Source organism: Balearica regulorum, chromosome 2 (assembly GCF_011004875.1).
Source record: "Balearica regulorum gibbericeps isolate bBalReg1 chromosome 2, bBalReg1.pri, whole genome shotgun sequence".
NCBI lineage: Eukaryota > Metazoa > Chordata > Aves > Gruiformes > Gruidae > Balearica > Balearica regulorum.
Window position 1 is genome coordinate 151,137,760 of NC_046185.1, and position 19,340 is coordinate 151,157,099.

At 41.5% G+C, this 19,340-nt stretch overlaps 1 protein-coding gene across 1 annotated transcript; it reads left to right on the top strand.

Annotated features, from left to right (window-relative positions):
- The first annotated feature begins 197 nt into the window (after nt 1–197).
- On the top strand, nt 198–18,023 carry MTPAP (mitochondrial poly(A) polymerase). Its single transcript, XM_075746431.1, is given in 10 exon segments — nt 198–410; nt 2,789–2,961; nt 3,450–3,683; nt 4,468–4,692; nt 11,883–12,094; nt 14,058–14,284; nt 15,424–15,516; nt 15,621–15,694; nt 17,446–17,758; nt 17,761–18,023. Coding segments are annotated over 10 exon segments (1,770 nt in total). The 5' UTR covers nt 198–238; the 3' UTR covers nt 17,808–18,023.
- Nucleotides 18,024–19,340: the final 1,317 nt, after the last annotated feature.

Consider the following 19,340-nt stretch of genomic DNA (forward strand, 5'->3'; position numbering starts at 1 on the left):
CCGGCCGGATAGGTTTGCTCCCTCATGCCAGAGTAGGCAGCTGCCTGCTCTCACACGCCTCGGCGGCACCAACAGCCTCTCCCGGCGCAGGAAACGCCGCGCCCCTAACCCAGCGGCTGCCCGGTGCACCGTCAGCCGCTCCGCGCCAGACGGAGGAAGGCTGAGCCCCGCCGGCCGCCGTCGAACGCGGAGACGCGCGCCTGCGCAGAGGCAGCTGCCGGCGCTTGGCTGCCCGGTAATGGCGCACCGCGCGGGCGGGCGGGCGCTGTCCCTGCTGCGGGGCCGCCTGCGCCTCCCCGGTCCGGCGGCGGCCGGCGGCTGCGCGGTCCGAGGGCAGGCCCGCCTCGGCTCCTCCGGCGCCGCGGTGCAGAAGGCGCCGCGGGCAGCCGGCGCCGAGGAGGCGGGTGAAGGTAGGGGTCGCCGGGCCGGGCCGCGCCGCGTTCGCCTCAGGGCCCGGCAGCCGTGTGGGACCGGGGCGGCGCGGCTGTTTCTCCCGGGCGGGGATGAGGTCAGGCCAGGGCGTGGGGAGTGGAGTGGCCGCCTGTCGTGTTTGCGGCGGGCGGTTCGGCTCCGGGAGAGGCGCCTGGGCGCTAGCGGCGTCCCGGGCGTGATGTGCCCCTGGCGGCCCGGGCAGCTCTTGCCGGGGCGGGGGGGACCCCGACGGCAGCGAGGTTGGTCCCCGCTGTCCCGGCCGTAGCGCCAGGGTGCGGTCCAGGAGACCCGAATCCGCTGTCATTGTCTAGGACTTGGCTTAGCAAACGTAGAGGCCAGGTAGAAGTAAATGAAGTGACAGCGGTTATTCCCCAGAAACCCCTGTAAAAAGACACAGGACACGCCTGGCTGTTCACCGTGCCTTTAGTGCAAGGCAGTAACTGGTGAGCGCTGGCCATCGTTGGTGTGCTGTAACCTGGGTGTACCGTGTAAATTACACTTAATGCATTTGTGAGCGTGAGGCCTGTGCTTCTACTTACGTTCATGTTTCAAAGCTTGAAAAACATTAGGTAGCAACTTTTTTAGAGAGAGAGATGACATCAGGCTGTATGAACACAGTTTCACAAAACCAACAGTCTTTTGCTGTTTATATCATTGTGCTAACAAATATGCAGTAAATTGGATTAAGGAACAATTCCAGATTTCAGTTAATCATTCTTGTTTTGGTGTATAAATGTGATCATTAGCCTGGCTTGCTGCATGACTATGTGAATGCTTACATTAGCATCAGCATGCACAGAGGACAGTATTAGAATATGTACGAACACCACATGGAGGATGGGGTTGTTTCTTCCACCAGTAGTGTTGGTATATACCTGCTTAAAATAATTGTGAAACTCTGGCACGGGCTGGAAATGTTATGGAACAGGGGAAGAAAGCAAAGTGGACTGCCCCTCTTGCATTTAAAATGCTTACAACGACCGTTTGGATGTGATCATCTGCATCTGTGCTATGCTCAGACTCTGCAAACGTCAGCAGAGCGGGGAAGAGATGTCAGAACACACTGCTGTAGTAACTAAGCATGTTTGGGTAGTAAATCAGGCAAGAATCACATAGCCACGCTGGCCTAATGCAGAGAGCTGTGGGAGTGGAGAAGATCTGGGTTCATCTGATTGTGTCACTCGTCCATGGGACTTGTCCTTTCTGCATCTCAGTCACTTCACGCTTCTCTGCCCCACAGAAAGTAGGATAGTTGTCATCTTCATAAAGTGCTTCTTTGGTGTTCTGATGAAAAATGCTATATAAAACTAAACTATTGAAACAACTGTGTTGGGTATTTATTATTTACAAGGCTGTGTGAGAGCACAATAAACTTGTAAAATAAAATGTTTTTTAGAAATAATAATAAATGCTGACAAGTGTCATTAGATGGTAGATTTTCTTGAGGCCACATTATCCAGTGGGTTCCTCAAAATCAAAAATGTAGACTAAAGAGCTCTCTGTTGAATCTTTCTGTAGCAGATAGTCGCTGCAGGGAAATAACTGCATGTTCTCCAGCTTCCCAGTCTGAAGTACAAATGGCATTATTAATAGGGAGCAGCTTCACCAGCTCTGGTAATGTGATGTGGTTATTGGGTTAGTTTGAGTTCTGCAGGGAAGTGACTATGATTACAAATTTGGGGCATGGCCCCTTTGCCTGTAAGCAATCAAGAAAAAGGTTTCTGTGTTTCTGGATGTTCAGCATGTCTCATTTCCATGTTAGTTCTGTAGGCTGTCAGCAGCAATAGAGATTGCCAGCAGCATGGCGAGATATGACTGATCTGTGGGTTTATTGTAGTAGATGAAAGTATGGTATTAAACAAAAATTTTCAGTAGGAGTTTACTGTAAAAGAAGGTAATGAGTTGTAAAAGTAAGCAAGTCTTGAATTGTTCCAAAGGTGAAAGTGCTGGTTTTGTGGTAGCTGAGAGAGGTTATCTTTTCAGTGCAGTTTGGTATTTCCAGACTTGTATGTAGAGTCCAACTCTGAGCTTTTTGATGGTGAAAAGCAAATCAAAGAAGAGCAAAGATTCTTTGTATCATTGAGTTTCCTGTGGCATCAAGGCAAGTCAGTATGGTTTTCTTCCTGCATTTCCTCTTCCTTGTTCTTACAGATGTATGCATTTGTGAGAGAAATACACTATGTTCCTGTCTTTCATTCATTCTTGATTGTTTTCTCTTTTGCTGTAACCCTCTTAGAGAGCCAGGAGAAACCTTTGTTAAGTTGCTCAATCTAGAGGAAGAGATTAAGTGTACTAAAATCAGTTTTAAATCTTTCTGTTTATACAGAAAAGCCTTGATGCTCATTTCTTTTTACAGATGCTGAAGTCAATACCAGAAAGAAGACATTCACTGAGGTTCAAACAGAACGATCGGAGCAAGCAGAACGGACTGTTTTAATTAAGTGCCCACCAAAACTTAATGAAAAAAAATTATTGCAGTATTTATCCAGTCATGGAAACATTGAGAGTCATTTCTTTTTTGAAAATCGTGTAAGTAATTAACAACGTAAACTAAAATCTAGACTTAGACAAAAATAAATAGTAGCATTTGGTCAAGGCCTCATACATGCAAGTTAAGCAATTTATATGTAATTAGTATATTAAATTAGTTTTTGATAGCTAGCAACCTGTTTTGCACTAAATCTTTGAAACTTTTACATAGCACTGTTCATTGTTCTAACAATAGAGCTAACTCTTTTTTTATGTGTTTCTTGAGCATTACAGTTGTGACAATAAATAGATTTTGCAACTTCTATGTTTAGTGCTTACTGCCAAGAATGGCATGTCTTAAATATTTTTGACCTCTTGTGAAAAAGTGTCTAAAAAGTGTTGAAGTAGAGAACCTAGCGTTCAGCTTCAGGACTGTCATATTAAACTGTTTCAGTACTCTCAGGAACATCTGAATAATATCAGTACAATCATTTCAAGGCTTGCATGCATTTATCTAACCCTGTCTATTTCCCTTTTTAATGTTTTAGGGTATCCATGCTGTAATAGAATTTTCAGAAGAGAACAGTATAGCCTCACTGCAGGATGCTATTGGAATCCCAAGTTCTGCAGAGCATCATGTTGTCCCTTTTAAATCTAGACTTTTTACTTTCACGCTGAAAAACCCAGTGAGTCAAGCTGCTGAAGAGACACCAGTTCACCTCTCTCCTCAGTCTCACATTCCAGTGAAAGAGCTTATTCAAAAGCTTTGTGATGCAGACAGTGTAAGTACAGGTTTCTAGATCTCTCAATTAAAAATGAACCGTGTCCACTTCAGATTTGCAGGTGGTCATGTGCAACTTATAAAGCAATATTTTTTTTGTTAAACAAACAAACAAAAAAAGCCTGTTAGAATTTTGTGTGAATGGTTCTCCTATATTGAAACAAATAGGTGAAATTAGTCATCTTACTTGTCAAAATCACTTTTTCTGTATGAAATAAACCTGTTTGAGATTTAAAAAAAAATGATCTTGTAATTGCAATGAGATTAAGTAGATGAAAATATGTTAATAGATAGAAGGGCCACAAAGATGATCAGAGGGCTAGAGCACCTCTCCTATGAAGACAGGCTGAGAGAGTTGGGGTTGTTCAGCCTGGAGAAGAGAAGGCTCCAGGGACACCTTACAGCAGCCTTCCAGTACCTAAAGGGGCCTACAGGAAAGCTGGAGAGGGACTGTTTACAAGGGCATGGAGTGATAGGACGAGGGGTAATGGGTTTAAAATGAAGGAGGGTAGATTTAGATTAGATAATAGGAAGAAATTCTTTACTGTGAGGGTGGTGAGGCACTGGAACAGGTTGCCCAGAGAAGCTGTGGATGCCCCCTCCCTGGCAGTGTTCAAGGCCAGGTTGGATGAGGCTTTGGGCAACGTGGTCTAGTGGAGGGTGTCCCTGGCCATGGCAGGGGGGTTGGAACTAGATGATCTTTGAGGTCCCTTCCAACCCAAACCATTCTAGGATTCTCTGAAGATGGGTCATTGTATTTTTACAGTGTTTATTTTCTTAACTAGATAAGCAGTCAGATGTACATCCTACTGAATGAGTATCAGCTTACAGAAGAAAATATCAAGCTCCGATTTCTGGCCTGTTCTCTAGTTCGGGATTTCGCACGTGCGTATTTTCCAGACAGCACGGTAAAGCCATTTGGCTCTTCAGTCAACACCTTTGGCAAATTGGGATGTGATGTGGACATGTTTCTGGACTTCCATGACATACGAAAGCATGGAACAAAAATGGTAAGATTATGCTGTGCATCTTCAGTCTGTTGGATTTCTTCAACAGAGTAGCTTATTTGCTGTTTCACACACAGGAATCAGTTTATTTAGGTTTTACATGAGTTCATACTATAGACTGTGAACAAGTTTATTTGAACGTTTGGCTTTGAAGACTTTCAAAAGCTGGATGTGACGTGAAAGAGATCTTCCTTGCAACAGGAAGAAAATGATTCAGTATTTACTTAGGCTTTGTACTCTTAGGGAGAATTTCATTGCGAAAAACCCCCTCATCCTCTGAAATTGATTCAGGAATATCAGTCAGACCTTCCCATTCTACTGTTGTGTTTTTTTCTCTGGAGCTGCTGGCCTTCATCCATGCTGTTTTAAAGCTTGGCTTTGATTTTTAGGGCCCTCCATGTTCTAAAGCGTAATAGTTTTGTGCATGGGTGTGCAAGTGCATTTTGGGAGACTTGTCAAGTTCTTTTCCTTAAACAGTTTATTTCATGCCACAGAAACGTTACTGAATTATGTACTGGGGTGCATATATATACACACAAATAAGAGTGTGTAGAGGTGTGAAAGTTTAAGACCTGGGATAGTATTGGTGAATAATTGCATGTGGCACACATGTTAATGTTTATGTTGTCTGTCCAGGGAAAATTACCATGTTAACAGCACTTGATTTTTCATTGTGAAGGGAATTAGTTGGCTTACTTCTGAAAGGAACCTGAGAATAAGCTGATATATATGAACTGTAGTTGTTTTGGGGACCAGGTCCCAGGAGCAAAACAGAAACTGAGCCAGATCAATAATGCAGATATTTCACTTATCAGACTTTCCTTAAGATACTTCATAATTATTTGAATGCCTCATTGATAATACAGTAAGCACCAGGACAAGTGGTGATTACTAAGCAAGTGTAGAGGCTTGAAATTGAAATACACTCACTTGAATTTGCTGACCAAAGTACAGAATTTGCATCAATACCTTGAGAAGTTGGAGGGTTACAAGACTTCCAGTAAGCAATATTCAGTCAGCAGCATTGCCTTTTTCAATGCTCATTTAAATTTCATCCTAATCATGTCTCAACCCATACTGCGATTTGGAAATCTGCATTATATAACCAAGTTCACATGTTTAGTGTTGGGATTTGGGCAGCATCAAATCGTAATGGTTATTTAGAATGGGTTGTATCTCAGTCCTTGTGTGTGTAGGCACAGAAAGGACTAGACAAAGCATTTTTGGAAGTCTCTTTCCTCTTGGTGCTGTCTTTTGACTGTGGACAGTGTAAATATCCTTTTGGATTGCAGAATGAAATATTAAAAAGAGAGTTGAGAATCAGGATAGGAAGAAGGGAAGGTTCCTGCAGTGTGTGGAAGAGAACTTCCTGACACAGCTGGTCAGGGAGCCAACTAGGAAAGGCACCCGCTGGACCTGTTGTTTGCAAACGGAGAAGGACTTGCGGGTGATGTGATGGCTGCAGGCCATCTTGGGCATAGTGATCACAAAATGATATCTGATTCTCAGAGAAGTAAGAAGGGAAGTCAACAGAACTGCTGCCTTGGACTTCTGGAGGGCAGGCTTTGGCCTGATTAGGAGACTGGTTGACAGAGTCCCTTGGGGTGTAGTCCTGAGGGGCAAAGGAGTCCAGGAAGACTGGACATTCTTCAAGATGGAAATCTGAAAGGCACAGGAGGAGGCCATCCCCATGTGCCGAAAGACAAGCTGGCGGGGAAGACGACTGGCCTGGCTGAACAGAGAGCTTTGGCTGGAACTCAGGAAAAAAAAGGAGAGTTTATGACCTTTGGAAGAAGAGACAGGCAACTCAAGAGGACTACAAAGATGTCATAAGGTTATGAAGGGAGAAAATTAGAAGGGCCAAAGCCCAACTAGAACTTAATCTGGCTACTGCTGTAAAAGACAATAAAAAATGTTTCTATAAATACATCAGCAACAAAAGGAGAGATAAGGAGAATCTCCATCCTTTATTGGATGTGGGGGGAAGCATAGTGACAAAGGATGAGGAAAAGGCTGAGGCCTTCTGTGCCTAAGTCTTTAATAGTAAGACCAGTTGTTCTCTGGGTACCCAGCCCCCTGAGCTGGAAGACAGGGACAGGGAGCAGCATGAAGCCCCTATAATCCAAGGGCAAATGATTAGCGACCTGCTACACCACTTAGACACACACAAGTCTATGGGGCGGGATGAGATCTACCCAAGGGTACTGAGGGAGCTGGTGGAAGTGCTCACCAAGCTACTTTCCATCATTTATCAGCAGTGCTGGCTAACCAGGAAGGTCCTGGTTGACTGGAGGTTAGCAAACGTGACTCCCATCCATAAGAAGGGTCGGAAGGAGGATCCAGGGAATTACAGGCCTGTCAATCTGACCTTGGTGCCAGGGAAGGTTATGGAGCAGATCATCTTGAGTGCCATTACACAGGACATACAGGTCAACCAGGTGATCAGGCCCAGTCAGCATGGGTTTATGAAAGGCAGGTCCTGCTTGGCTAACCTGATCTCCTTCTGTGACAAGGTGACCCACTTAGTGGATGAGGGAAAGGCTGTGGATGTTGTTTCCTGGACTTTCGTAAAGCCTTTGACACCATTTCCCACGGCATTGTCCTGGAGAAACTGGCTGCCTGTGGCTTGGACGGGAAACGCTTCACTGGGTAAAAACCTGGCTAGATGGCCGGGCCCAAAGTATTATGGTGAATGGAGTTAAATCCATTTGGTGGCTGGTCACAAGTGGTGTTCCCCAGGACCAGTTCTGTGTAGTGTCTTCATCAACGATCTGGGCAAGGGGATCGAGTGCACCCTCAGTAAGTTTCCAGATCACACCAAGTTGTGCAGGAGTGTTGATCTGATTGAGGGCAGGAAGGCTCTACAGAGGGATCTGGACAGGCTGGATCGATGGGCCGAGGCAACTGTATGAGGTTCAACAAGGGTCAGTGCTGGGTCCTGCACTTGGGTCACAACAACCCCAGGCAACACTACAGGCTTGGGGAAGGGTGGCTGGAAAGCTGCCTGGTGGAAAAAGACCTGGGGGTGTTGGTTGACAGCCGGCTGAATGTGAGCCAGCAGTGTGCCCAGGTGGCCAAGACGACCAACAGCATCCTGGCTTGTATCAGAAATGGTGTGGCCAGCAGAACTAGGGAGGTGATCATCCCCCTGTACTTGGCACTGGCGAGGCCGCACCTCGAGTACTGTGTTCAGTTTTGGGCCCCTCACTACAAGAAGGACATTGAGGTGCTGGAGCATGTCCAGAGAAGGGCAACGAAACTGGTGAAGGGTCTGGAGCACAAGTCTTATGAGGAGTGGCTGAGGGAACTGGGGTTGTGTGAAAAGGAGTCTGAGGGGAGACCTTATTGCTCTCTACACCTACCTGAAAGAAGGTTGTAGCCAGGTGGGTGTTGCTCTTTTCTCCCAAGTGACAAGTGATAGGACAAGAGGAAATGGCCTCAAGTTGTACCAGGGGAGGTTTTAGATTAGATATTAGGAAAAAATTCTTCACCTAAAGGGTTGTCAAGCACTGGAACAGGCAGCCCAGGGAAGTGGTTGAGAGACCATCCTTGGAGTTATTGAAAAGATGTGCACATGTGGTGCTTAGGGACATGGTTTAGTGGTGGACTTGGCAGCGTTGGGTTAAAGGTTGGACTTGTTGATCTTAAAGGTCTTTTCCAACCTAAACAATTCCATGATTCTATGAAAGTTAGATCAGAAATGCCCTGTGGAGAAGTTGGAATTCTTCATGGATTCTGAATGGGTAATTAAGTGATTCCGGCATTTTGAAAACTTTTCATTTGTATGGTGACTGATAGTTTGGGGAAAATAGCTTTGTTTTCCTTAAAAAAATAAAAATAAAAAAAATTACGATGGGCTTAAGCTTTTGAGGATTGAAAATTCGGTCAGCTTCTCTGTGCAATTTGTATACTGACATGTACTTTACTTTTAAATAAATATCCCTTCAAACATACATACATTATTATTGCAGTGATCAAACAATGAAAGCAAATATGTCAGGTGAAGAGTAGAATCATTGTTCGTGTGTGGGAAGTGTTAAAATCTAGGAACCCTTTACATTTAAACAGTAAAGTTGCCTCTTAAATTTTGAGGGAAAAATCTTTCAAGTACAAATGTCTATTTTCAAAGCATGTTTTGTAACTAGCTGTTTCCTTTAGTATTCACCTAAATCCTCTCATCTTCATCCTGTAGAAATAGAAGTTCTGTTGTGAACTTTAGAGTTATTTAATGATGGATGGTGTTACTAGCAGTTGTGATTACTTGTGGATGGTTGACCAACTTAGTACTATCGGGATGCTGCAGCAAAAGCCAGCAGCCATACTATCTGAGCCTGTGTCTTAAGTTACATGACAGGTTACTAGGCTATGTGGCACACTTACAGAATCACAGAACCATAGAATAATTTGGGTTGCAAGGGACCTTTAAAGATCATGTAGTCCAACCCCCCTGCAATAAGCAGGGATATCTTCAACTAGATCAGGTTGCTCAGAGCCCTGTCCAACCTGACCTTGAATGTTTCCAGGGATGGGGCATCTACCACCTCTCTGGGCCACCTGTTCCAGCATCTCATTGTAAAAAAATTCTTCCTTATATCTAGTCTGAATCTACCCTCTTTTAGTTTAAAACCATTACACCTCGTCCTATCCCTACAGGCCCTGCTAAAAAGTTTGTCCCCGTCTTTCTTATAATCCCCTTTTAAGTATTGAAAGGCCACAATAAGGTCTCCCCAGAGCCTTCTCTTCTCCAGGCTGAACAAGCCCAACTCTCCCAGCCTTTCCTCACAGGAGAGGTGTTCCATCCCTCTGATCATTTTTGTGTCCCTCCTCTGGACCCACTCCAACAGCTCCATGTCTGTTTTGTACTGGGGCCCCCAGAGCTGGATGCAGTACTGCAGCTGGGGTCTCAGCAGAGCAGAGTAGAGGGGCAGAATCACCTCCCTTGGCCTGCTGGTCACACTTCTTTTGATGCAGCCCAGGATATGGTTGGCTTTCTGGGCTGCAAGCACACATTGCCAGGTCATGTCCAGCTTTTCATTCACCACCCCCCCAAGTCCTTCTCCGCAGGGCTGCTCTCAATTCCTTCATCCCCCAGCCTGTACTGATACCAGGCGTTACCCCAACCGATGTGTAGGTCCTTGCATTTGGCCTTGTTGAACCTCATGAGGTTCACAGGGGCTGACTTCTCGAGCTTGTCCAGGTCCCTCTGAATGGCATGCCATCCCTCAGACATGTCAACCACACCACTCAGCATGGGGTCATCTGCAAATTTGCTGAGGGTGCACTCGATCCCACTATGTCTTTGATGAAGATATTAAACAGCACTGGTCTCAGTACGGACCCCTGAGGGACACCACTTGTCACTTATACTCTGTGTGGTGCGATGAGGCTTTTGCCTTGGGTGCAAGCACAGTCTTTATGCACTAAAGATTATGATCTTGTTGGTTTTGTTGAAATTTTGGAGTGCTAAAATGTGGGCATATCTGCTGCATCAGTGTGAAAATATGTACAAAAATATGTTAGCTTTAGTTGTAAGATGATATAGCAGCAGTGGAAAGGGTATCTTCTGATCTCTGCACTATTGCAGCCTTTCAGGAGGTGCCAGCCATGGAGGAGGACCAGGCATTTCAGCACCTATTTACATTAAATACCATTTTTTGAGTCTTACGGCAAACTGATTACTGATTGTGAACTAAAAAAACAGCAAAAGTGAGAGCATTCTTTACCAAGAGTGGATTATCAATATAGTGTTTGAACACAGAATTGGCGTTTTTTAACAGGTGGGTAGTTTGGGACATTAGTGAATGACTTAAAACAGAGTTCTGTGATATTTTTAGAGTAACAGTTTTTGTGTTAAAAGAGTTATGCTTCCTGCTGAGCATACTTTATCAATTTTCCCTAAAGCAATAGTTTAGTTTATCTACATTTGCTGTTTTGAGCAACATAGCGAGAACAGGGGACAACCACAAGTTAGGGCAAGTGTATCAGCACTTCATCCCCCCCAGCTGGCACCAAAGCTGTATAGAAGGTCCTATCAATTATTAAGAGTGTCTGTTTTATTACTACAAAAAGTCTGCATCCATCTTTTGAAAGATATTGAGCCACTGTCTTGGAAGGCACATTGTGATTTTTGTCACAAACATAAAGGTCTGAACACAAGCACACCTACATGTCAGCCGAGTCCCCATCTTTTTCTCTTACCTACCTCAGTGTTGGTAGTTCCAGGCTCCTTTCACTTTGAACCCACCCTGCTGTAGCATGCAGCTATGCAGCCAAATGGGATTAGGGACCTCTGTCTTGGTATGTTCAAACACACGTGCTGGCTAGAGAACTATTGGCAAGAGGAGAGCAGGAACCGTCACCTCGGTGATTGCCAGAGTGACTCAGAAATTCAGCACCTAAATTGAGTTTGTGGGAAAGGTTGCAAGGTCTGTAACTTCTGAATTGGTTTGCTTGTCTGTGAGTGCACGTTTTATTGGCACTAACCTGGTGACAACAAAAGTAACCGCCTCTGTGTTTTGGAGGACTAGTTAGTTCACTGCATAATGCTGTTTGTATAGTATGCATTCACCCATGACAAGTTCCAAGGGGAAGGATAAGTCAGTATCAAGTATTCGATTAATAAGCAAAATTAGCTGAGGCTTAAAAACAGAGACTATAACAAGAGCAGAGATTTCATAGGTATGAAGTTAATTTATTGAGGTATAAACTACAAATATGACAATTTTCTTTACACTGCTGCTTGATTCACTAATAATGCATTGTTCTTTGAGGACTTGAAATGGAATTATTGTGGTTTGAAATTCACGGTGCTTTAGTTGTGTTTTGCACCTCTTTTTAATTTAATTGTATGCTTCTCTTTCCAGTCAGAGCATATATGCTCTCTTAGGAGTTCCAGAATTACTTGTTTTAGGCAACAGCGAGATGTAGTAGTATTATGCCCTCATCTGAACAAGTAACTTTACAGTAAGTTGATCACTATTAACCTGGAAAAACTGAATCACTGAAAAAGAATATAGATGAGAAATAAATATGTTTTTACCTTTTTAAAGTTCTGTGGGCTGGTTTGAATAATTCTTGTCTTTCAGTATCTCATTGTACAGACTCCTTTGCAAATTGGTGTAGTCTTTCAGAAGTAGTATTAAATGTATCCTTGGTTCCAGAACTAACAGTTTACTTTTCAAATTTTGTGTTAGAAAAAAGGTCCCTTTGAAATGGAGTATCAGATGAAAAGATTACCATCTGAAAGACTAGCAACTCAGAAAATTCTTTCTGTGATTGGTGATTGCCTTGATAATTTTGGTCCTGGATGTGTGGGCATACAGAAGATACTCAATGCTCGCTGCCCACTGGTGAAATTTTCCCATCAACCGACAGGATTCCAGTGTGACCTGTCAGTGAGCAACAGGTGAGACCCAGTTTTAAAACGTTTAGGAAGAATACTAATGTACTTACGTTCTGAAAACCTTATGTTTAGTCTACTCCTTTCTGTGTTCTTAACAAATGTGAATGTTGGCTCTGAAAGTAAAAAGGGTATTTTTGACTTCTAGAGCTTAGGTTTTAATGTGCTTAAGATATCTTTCTCTAGCATAGGAAATACTTGCTAGCTGAAACTGAAGACTTGAAAACCACTCTATACAGTAAGGTTGGCTTCTAAGGAATTGAAATAAGGCAGTGTTCGTTAGTCATTACTTCCTATAGGGGTATATGAACAGCCTTCTTGTGATTGTTCTTCAGATTAAGCAGCTCCTTTGTGTTAATTTTCAGTGATTTGGCTTCTAGTTATTTTGGTGTCCTTTTTTAATCCTTAAGGGTCTGCATACACCTGTTTGCTGGCAAGGTATCTTGAATGCTAAATTAACTCACTGCATCAGAAAACTGAGTCTAAAATGTTGCTGTCATTTAGGACCTTTCACAGCAGTGCCCAATAGAGGGAGCAGGCTTCTTAGAAATACCTCTCTCCACATCTATTTTTCCTCTTCCAACTTGCTCTCATTTGGTTGATAGTAAAGCATGTAATTTGTTTTGCTGTCACTAATTTTATTAGGAAACACTCACCTTACTCCAGTACGCATCCATAGCCCTGGCATAACAGTACGTAATTGAAAATGAGTTACTACCCCTTTTCATTGTTGTTAGGGAATAGTAAAATATGAGTGATAATCTTTCAGAATACTTTTGATATGACTTTCAATGCAAATTTTGTGATTTGTCAGCATCAGATACAATCAGATCCTTGACTGAATTTTCAGAATTACTCAAAGTTCTGCTTTGGAATATGCAGGAGCTGTTAAGGCAGTACTGAGCAAATGTCTTACAATAAAGTTACTTTAGTATATGCAGCCACAGTGAAAGTCAGCATGCAGCTCTGTGCAAACTTCCTTGTAATTCTCTGCTGATGGTTGGGCTGGTTGGGACTGTGTGTGTTGCCTTGTTATCATTTGGAGTAATAACAAACACAAGGAAGCACTTCACAGTGGAAAGTTTAGAAGTCCAGGTGTTACAAAACTTTGACGTGGTAAAGTTCCCCAAAACAGCATGGTGGATTTTTAGAAGAATATAGTGCAAGATTAGGAGTAAAAACTCCTGCAACTGTAGTTTAACAAGCACTGCAGACTAAAACTGACCCCAAAGTAAGTTTTGTTCTCACACCATTCTTCCATTATTTTTTCCCTTGCTTTTTCTTGCGCTCTTATTCGTACGCTACAAGAATGTTTGTATGAGCATATGATGAATCAGAACCAAAACTGATCCATCTGAAAACCTTTATCCTTCCAGGTTAGTTGTTTTTTTCAGCAGGCCCAAACATAAGTAAGTCATTTGAAAATTACCAAATTACCTTGTTTTGCAGATTTCATCGTGTCTCTGCACTGCATGTATTTTTCAGTCCATTATTTTATTACTTTTTAGTTTAAAGTTGTAAAAGAAGTTCTAGTTGTGTTTTGTTATATATTAGGATAGAGATATTATCTAATGTGCCTCAAAGGTGCTTGTGGCTAAATTGTATTTTTTGCCTTGATTCTGCATAGTTTCACTCCTGAATGATGGTGGGGTTTTTGTTTGGGGTTTTTTGTTGTTTTTTTCCTCCCACTGTGATGTGGAAGGAGGAAACAGGAAACAGAGCAAATGCAGTATTATTATTTACCCGTAACTGTATCCTTCTTACTATTGAAAGCTACCAGGTATTTAATCCTGGACAATTTCAGGCATTATCTTCTATTTTTTTAGATGCATAAAAGTTAAATGTTTCTTTTTATGGATACCTTCTTCCCTTACAACTGATGCTCTAGGGCTGAACAACAAACGCTGCATCTGATGCTTCACAATTCTGTCATTATTTACATGTCTTTTACTTTTCATTTTTCCTTCAGCATTGCTATAAAAAGTTCAGAACTCTTGTATATCTATGGCTGTCTTGATTCCCGTGTAAGAGCACTAGTGTTCAGTGTACGATGTTGGGCCCGCATTCATGGACTTACAAATAGTGTTCCTGGTACCTGGATTACAAACTTCTCTCTGACCATGATGGTCATGTTTTTTCTGCAAAAGAGATCACCACCTATCATTCCAACACTAGACCAACTTAAAGAACTGGCAGGTGAGGACAGCTCTTCGGGTGTTTATTGAAGTGACTTTCACATTTGTTTTCTCTAAAGTGATGAGTAAACCCAAGCAATTTCTTTACGCTCTCCAATCCTGATGCATATTATGTAAGACTTAGGTTTGTGGGAATATGCAAGTTTAACTTGTATTTTTGTGTGTGAAAATAATGCATTTTTAAAGGCAAAATAAATACATAAATAAATAATTTTCAATACAATACTAAATTCTACTTAGAGATAATTGAAAGTCTTTTTAGAAGACTTGTAAGGTCTCAAATGTCTCTGCAGTTCTTAAGGATTTTGTGCAGATTGATATGATGCATATTGTTTTATAGAAACCAAATGTTTAAAAGAAAGGCTATATTTTCCCTCACAATTTGTAATATCCTTGAGACCATTCAGGCCATCTGCAAATAATTTTTATATCTTCTCAAACAAGCTGTTCTGGCTGTTTTATACATAGCTTTTAGGGTGTGTTATCTTCAGTAAATCTAATGAAAGCACAGAGGATGACACCCCAAGTTCTTGATTCCTCATTCATGTCTTCTGCTTATTGACATGCTTCCTTGGAAGCTTTGAGTTGAGAAAAAGGTCTGTGTTCAGTTGTTTTAAAATCAATTTAAGCATTTCCATCAGAATTCTATAGAATTTTTAAACACAAACCACAACACCTGTCCTGAATTTTTACAAGAATATTCCTAATGCTTTTAAGTTTTTCAGAAAAAGACAGTAGATGCTTTGGGTCTGATTTTTTTGAAATGCTTTTATAGGTATTAACCTCAGAGATTTGTGCTGTCTAGAATATAATAAAGCTCTGTATGCAGAGATACCAGGTTTGTTACTTAAAAGAAGTAACTTCAGAGATACAAAGACGTCATATATGTTATTCCTGTAGGCTTTTGAAAAGATGCTATTTACTCGTGCTTCTTTTCCTGTCCATAGGCTTTTTTCATTTACATCTTTAACCACTGAAGTTGAATCTTAACCTGAAAGTTCGTTTTGGAACTCCTGATTTGATTTACTTAATATGATAGCATTCATTGAATTCAGTCATGTCTGTTACCTGAATTTTGTTAAATACAATGGCGTTTTATTGTTTATTACTTCAAAATAATGCCTGCGATTTTTGTTACAGATGAAAAAGACAAGCATGTAATTGGAGGATATGATTGCTCATTTGTTAGTGATTTAAGCAAGATTAAACCTACAAAAAATACAGAAACACTTGGTAGGTAAATCTTCATTGGCTTATTTATTTATTTATTTTTATGAGCCTACTGAAAATAAGCTTTTCCTTAATGTTACTGATGGCTATTGTTTTCTTTGCCTTAGATGTATTGTTGGGTGACTTCTTTGAATATTTTGGAAACTTTGATTTCAGAAGGAATTCCATAAATCTTCGAAAGGTAAATGTAATTTAATGTCTCATCATTATCAGTTGAATTTCTCTGTCTGCCATTTGACAAACTACATATGCTAAGCAACATTTTTTGTCATTTTTAATTGTGTATACAAAGTACATTTAAATTGGTTGTATCCAGAAACTGAGTCCTTTTTGTGAAGGAAGGGAGTTTTCCTCTTGGATCATAGTCACAGCACCATTAAGAACATTACAGTGTCATTACTTGGAGATGGTGGAAAGCACAATCTCTGATGCTTAAGCCTGTATGATTTTTCCTGACAACCCTGTAATAAAAGTGGTGGTTTGAAAAATTAGAAGATATTTTGCTTCTGTGAGAAGAAAACTTTTAAAATGTCATGATGTATGTCATAGCAAAAGTCTATGACAAACGCTGTACACCAACAGGCTCTGCATTTACAGTTGGGAGCCCAGACCCAAAGAGCGTCTGCATTAAAACTTATAACTGAGTTCTGAAATTTGCTTTTGGCATTTGACTTTCCTACTGCAGTTTGCATCAGCCCACAGTAAGCATACTTACAACTCAGTAAGCATGACGGATAACATCATTTCTGTGCTTGCCAGGAGGTCTGCACTACCACTTTGGTTTGCTTCATATGTTTAAGTCATGCTATTTATTGATACGTGTGTGTGTGTGCATGCAAGTATAATAGAAATATATATATAAATGTAACTACCTTCACTCACACTTGTTCCTGCTGGGCTGCTTACAGAATGGGGGTTTCAGTGCCATGTTGCTGTGTGGACACTTGTCTGTGTTCTGTTTCCTGCTTGGGGACTATGGATTACTGGCATGAGAGCTCTTTTTGCTGCTGCAGGTTGATCCTAGAAACTGATTCATTAAGCTGGAGAACTTTTGTTTGCCATTAAACCTTAAAAAAGGCAAGCAAAAACGTACACGTGTTGGAGCCTGAGCTAGTCAGGGGAAATGTCTGTGCTGCTGATGTTTTTCCGTTTAGCTAGTCAGAAGCTAGCAAGAGTATGTATGTAGCATGTATGTGGACACTTCCTGGACTAGCATTATCTGGTTCCTGCTAGAGCTTGTGGTGGAAGGCTTGCAGAGGTTCTGTAATACAGAGCAGGTCATCTGAGGAGCACTGATAAGCACTGAGATGGAAGTGCATTTAAATAGCAAACTACGTAGTTGTCAACAACTTGCATTGCGCTATATCAAGTGCCCAAAAGTGGACCATGACCTGAATAGTTTGTATTTAAAAGACTGAACTGGGAGGAATTTCAGCCAAGTAAGTGATCTTGTTTTGTTATACTAGCTCTTAATGAGCACTGTGAGAGGAGTGGTTTGAACAGTCTAAGTGCTTGTAGTAGTTTATCAGACTGGGCTGTGCAGGCTAATATGACACACTCATGCTGCCCATACACAAATGGAGATAGGAGTAGGAGGTTGCAATGAGTGAGATTTGCGGAAAAACAAATGGGAGAATGGCCAAAAAGACAGGCTAAGCTGTAGTTGTGTCGTCTTTGCCTTGAAGGAAATCTAAGCTGAATGTGGCAAGGAAAACCACCACTAAGAGGACTCAGAGAACAGGAGTCATACAGTCAAGTTAACAGGAAAATTAACTTGATTAATAATGACTTTTCTGGGTTTTTTTCCCAAAAAAGTTCTTTACTAGGTCAAAATACTTTTACTCTTGATGCTAATGTAATAACTCAAGTGATTTGTCATTTGCTCAGCCTATAATGCATATGTGTAACTTTGTTTTTTTCTTTACACTGCAGGGAAAGGAAGTAAATAAACCTGAGTCATCTCCTCTTTATATCTGGAATCCTTTTGAACAAGACCTTAATATCAGCAAGAATGTTAATCAGCCACAGCTGGAGAAATTTGTAGCTATGGCCAGAGAAAGTGCCTGGATTTTACAGAAGGAAGATAAAACTCAGCAAGTGATCAATAAAGAGCCTTGGGGACTGGCAGCACTACTGATACCATTTGGAAAAAGTAATCCCAGCAAGATGAAGAATAGGATGAAAGGACTAGGAAGTGAAACAATCAGAAGCCTCTTGGACTCTTTAAAGTTAAATAATGCAAACAGTCTACAAAAAGCAGTGGGAAAGTGACTTTCAGCACAGAAACACAGTAGCTGATATTCTGTTTTAGGAATTGAATGTGACACACAGTCCGAAGAACATTACTTTTAATACTTATGGTGAAATGGAGAGTTAAATAACCTCTGTTTTCCATCGTGATGCTTTTTGTACAGATCTGCTTTTCTTTCTGTACATTTTTCTCCTCCTTACTCTTCACCTTTCCATCTGTTTTTTGAATGAAGAGCATTCAAATACAAGTTTTACCAATACATTTTGGAAGTAGCCTTCAGTTGGGCACTCTTAAAAAAAAAAAAACCACCCCAAACCAAACTGACAGGAGCTGCATGGGAAAAAGCCTTTGGGAATTCTGTTGGCTAACATACAAATGATATGCTAAGTAAAAGCTCAAGAAACAACAACCTTTCAGTGAAACCACAGTTTAAAAGCAGATGAATGTTAGAACCATTGCTTCCAATTCCAGTTATGTTGTGGAAGCCAGTAAAACCAAAGTGCATGTATCTATTTTTGCAAATGTTTTCCATTCATGTAGATAGTGCCAAGACAAAATAAAGAGAATGGAATTAGATACTAAGGTTTGTAGTTTCATAAAGCATGCTCTCCAAGGGTAGTGCAGCTGTTTTGTGTTGGAGAAGTGGTTTTGCTCTTGTGTTTACTACCTGATCTCAAATTTCTTCAGTCAAATCTCTTTGTTTTCTGTACCCATAGGACTGGTTCCCACCCACACTTGTATATACATACACTCATGTTTCTCATTTTGCCTTCAACTTCACTTCAAACCTGTATTTCAGGTTCAGGCAGGGGCTTTTGCATGCCCTTCTTGCCTCATCACTCTCCTCAAAGTTGCTGCCTACTAGGCAACACCAAAGCCTTCCTCTCACTATCCTTGCAGAGGGATCTGTTCCTTGCAGAGATGCATAGGGAATCATATGTCGTGCTGGAGTCCTGTTCTCAGTCTTGCCCTGCTCTTCAGATATTCAGCAGAACAGTGACTGTCCCCCTTCCAGATCAGTTGGGCCAGCAAGTCAATTGTTCTTGTTGACTTAAAACATTGATCTCTGTCCACCTGCCACATAAGAGAGTGTTTTCAGAGGAAGAGGAAGAGAGGAGGGAAGGAAGTCAGAAAGGGAAATGGAGAGCAGGCAAATGTCAGATAGATTTTCCAGGTACGTTTGTGAGTATTCTACCTGTCCAGTTTGAAAGCCACTCGTGCATTACAACTAAAGGACAATGGTGATTACAACTCTACAGACTGTTGTCTTTATTCTTAACAGAAATGCCATACAAGAAATTACTGTAACTCAGAGATTATCATACAGATGCAACAGTGATGATGATTACTGTTTCATTTTCAGTAGTTTTAGATTCTTTAATGTTGCAGTGCTACATGATTGTATGTAGACTTTCCTTCTAATGGTGGAGTCTAAACAGTTAATGAACAGTTAAAGAGTGTGTTTTCTCTTTCCCCTGAGGAATTATTTGTTGGAAATACCGTGAGCAGTAATGCATACTTCCAAAGTACTTGTAAAAACTGGGCAAGGAATAGTATTTTCTGGCAGTTGGCAGAC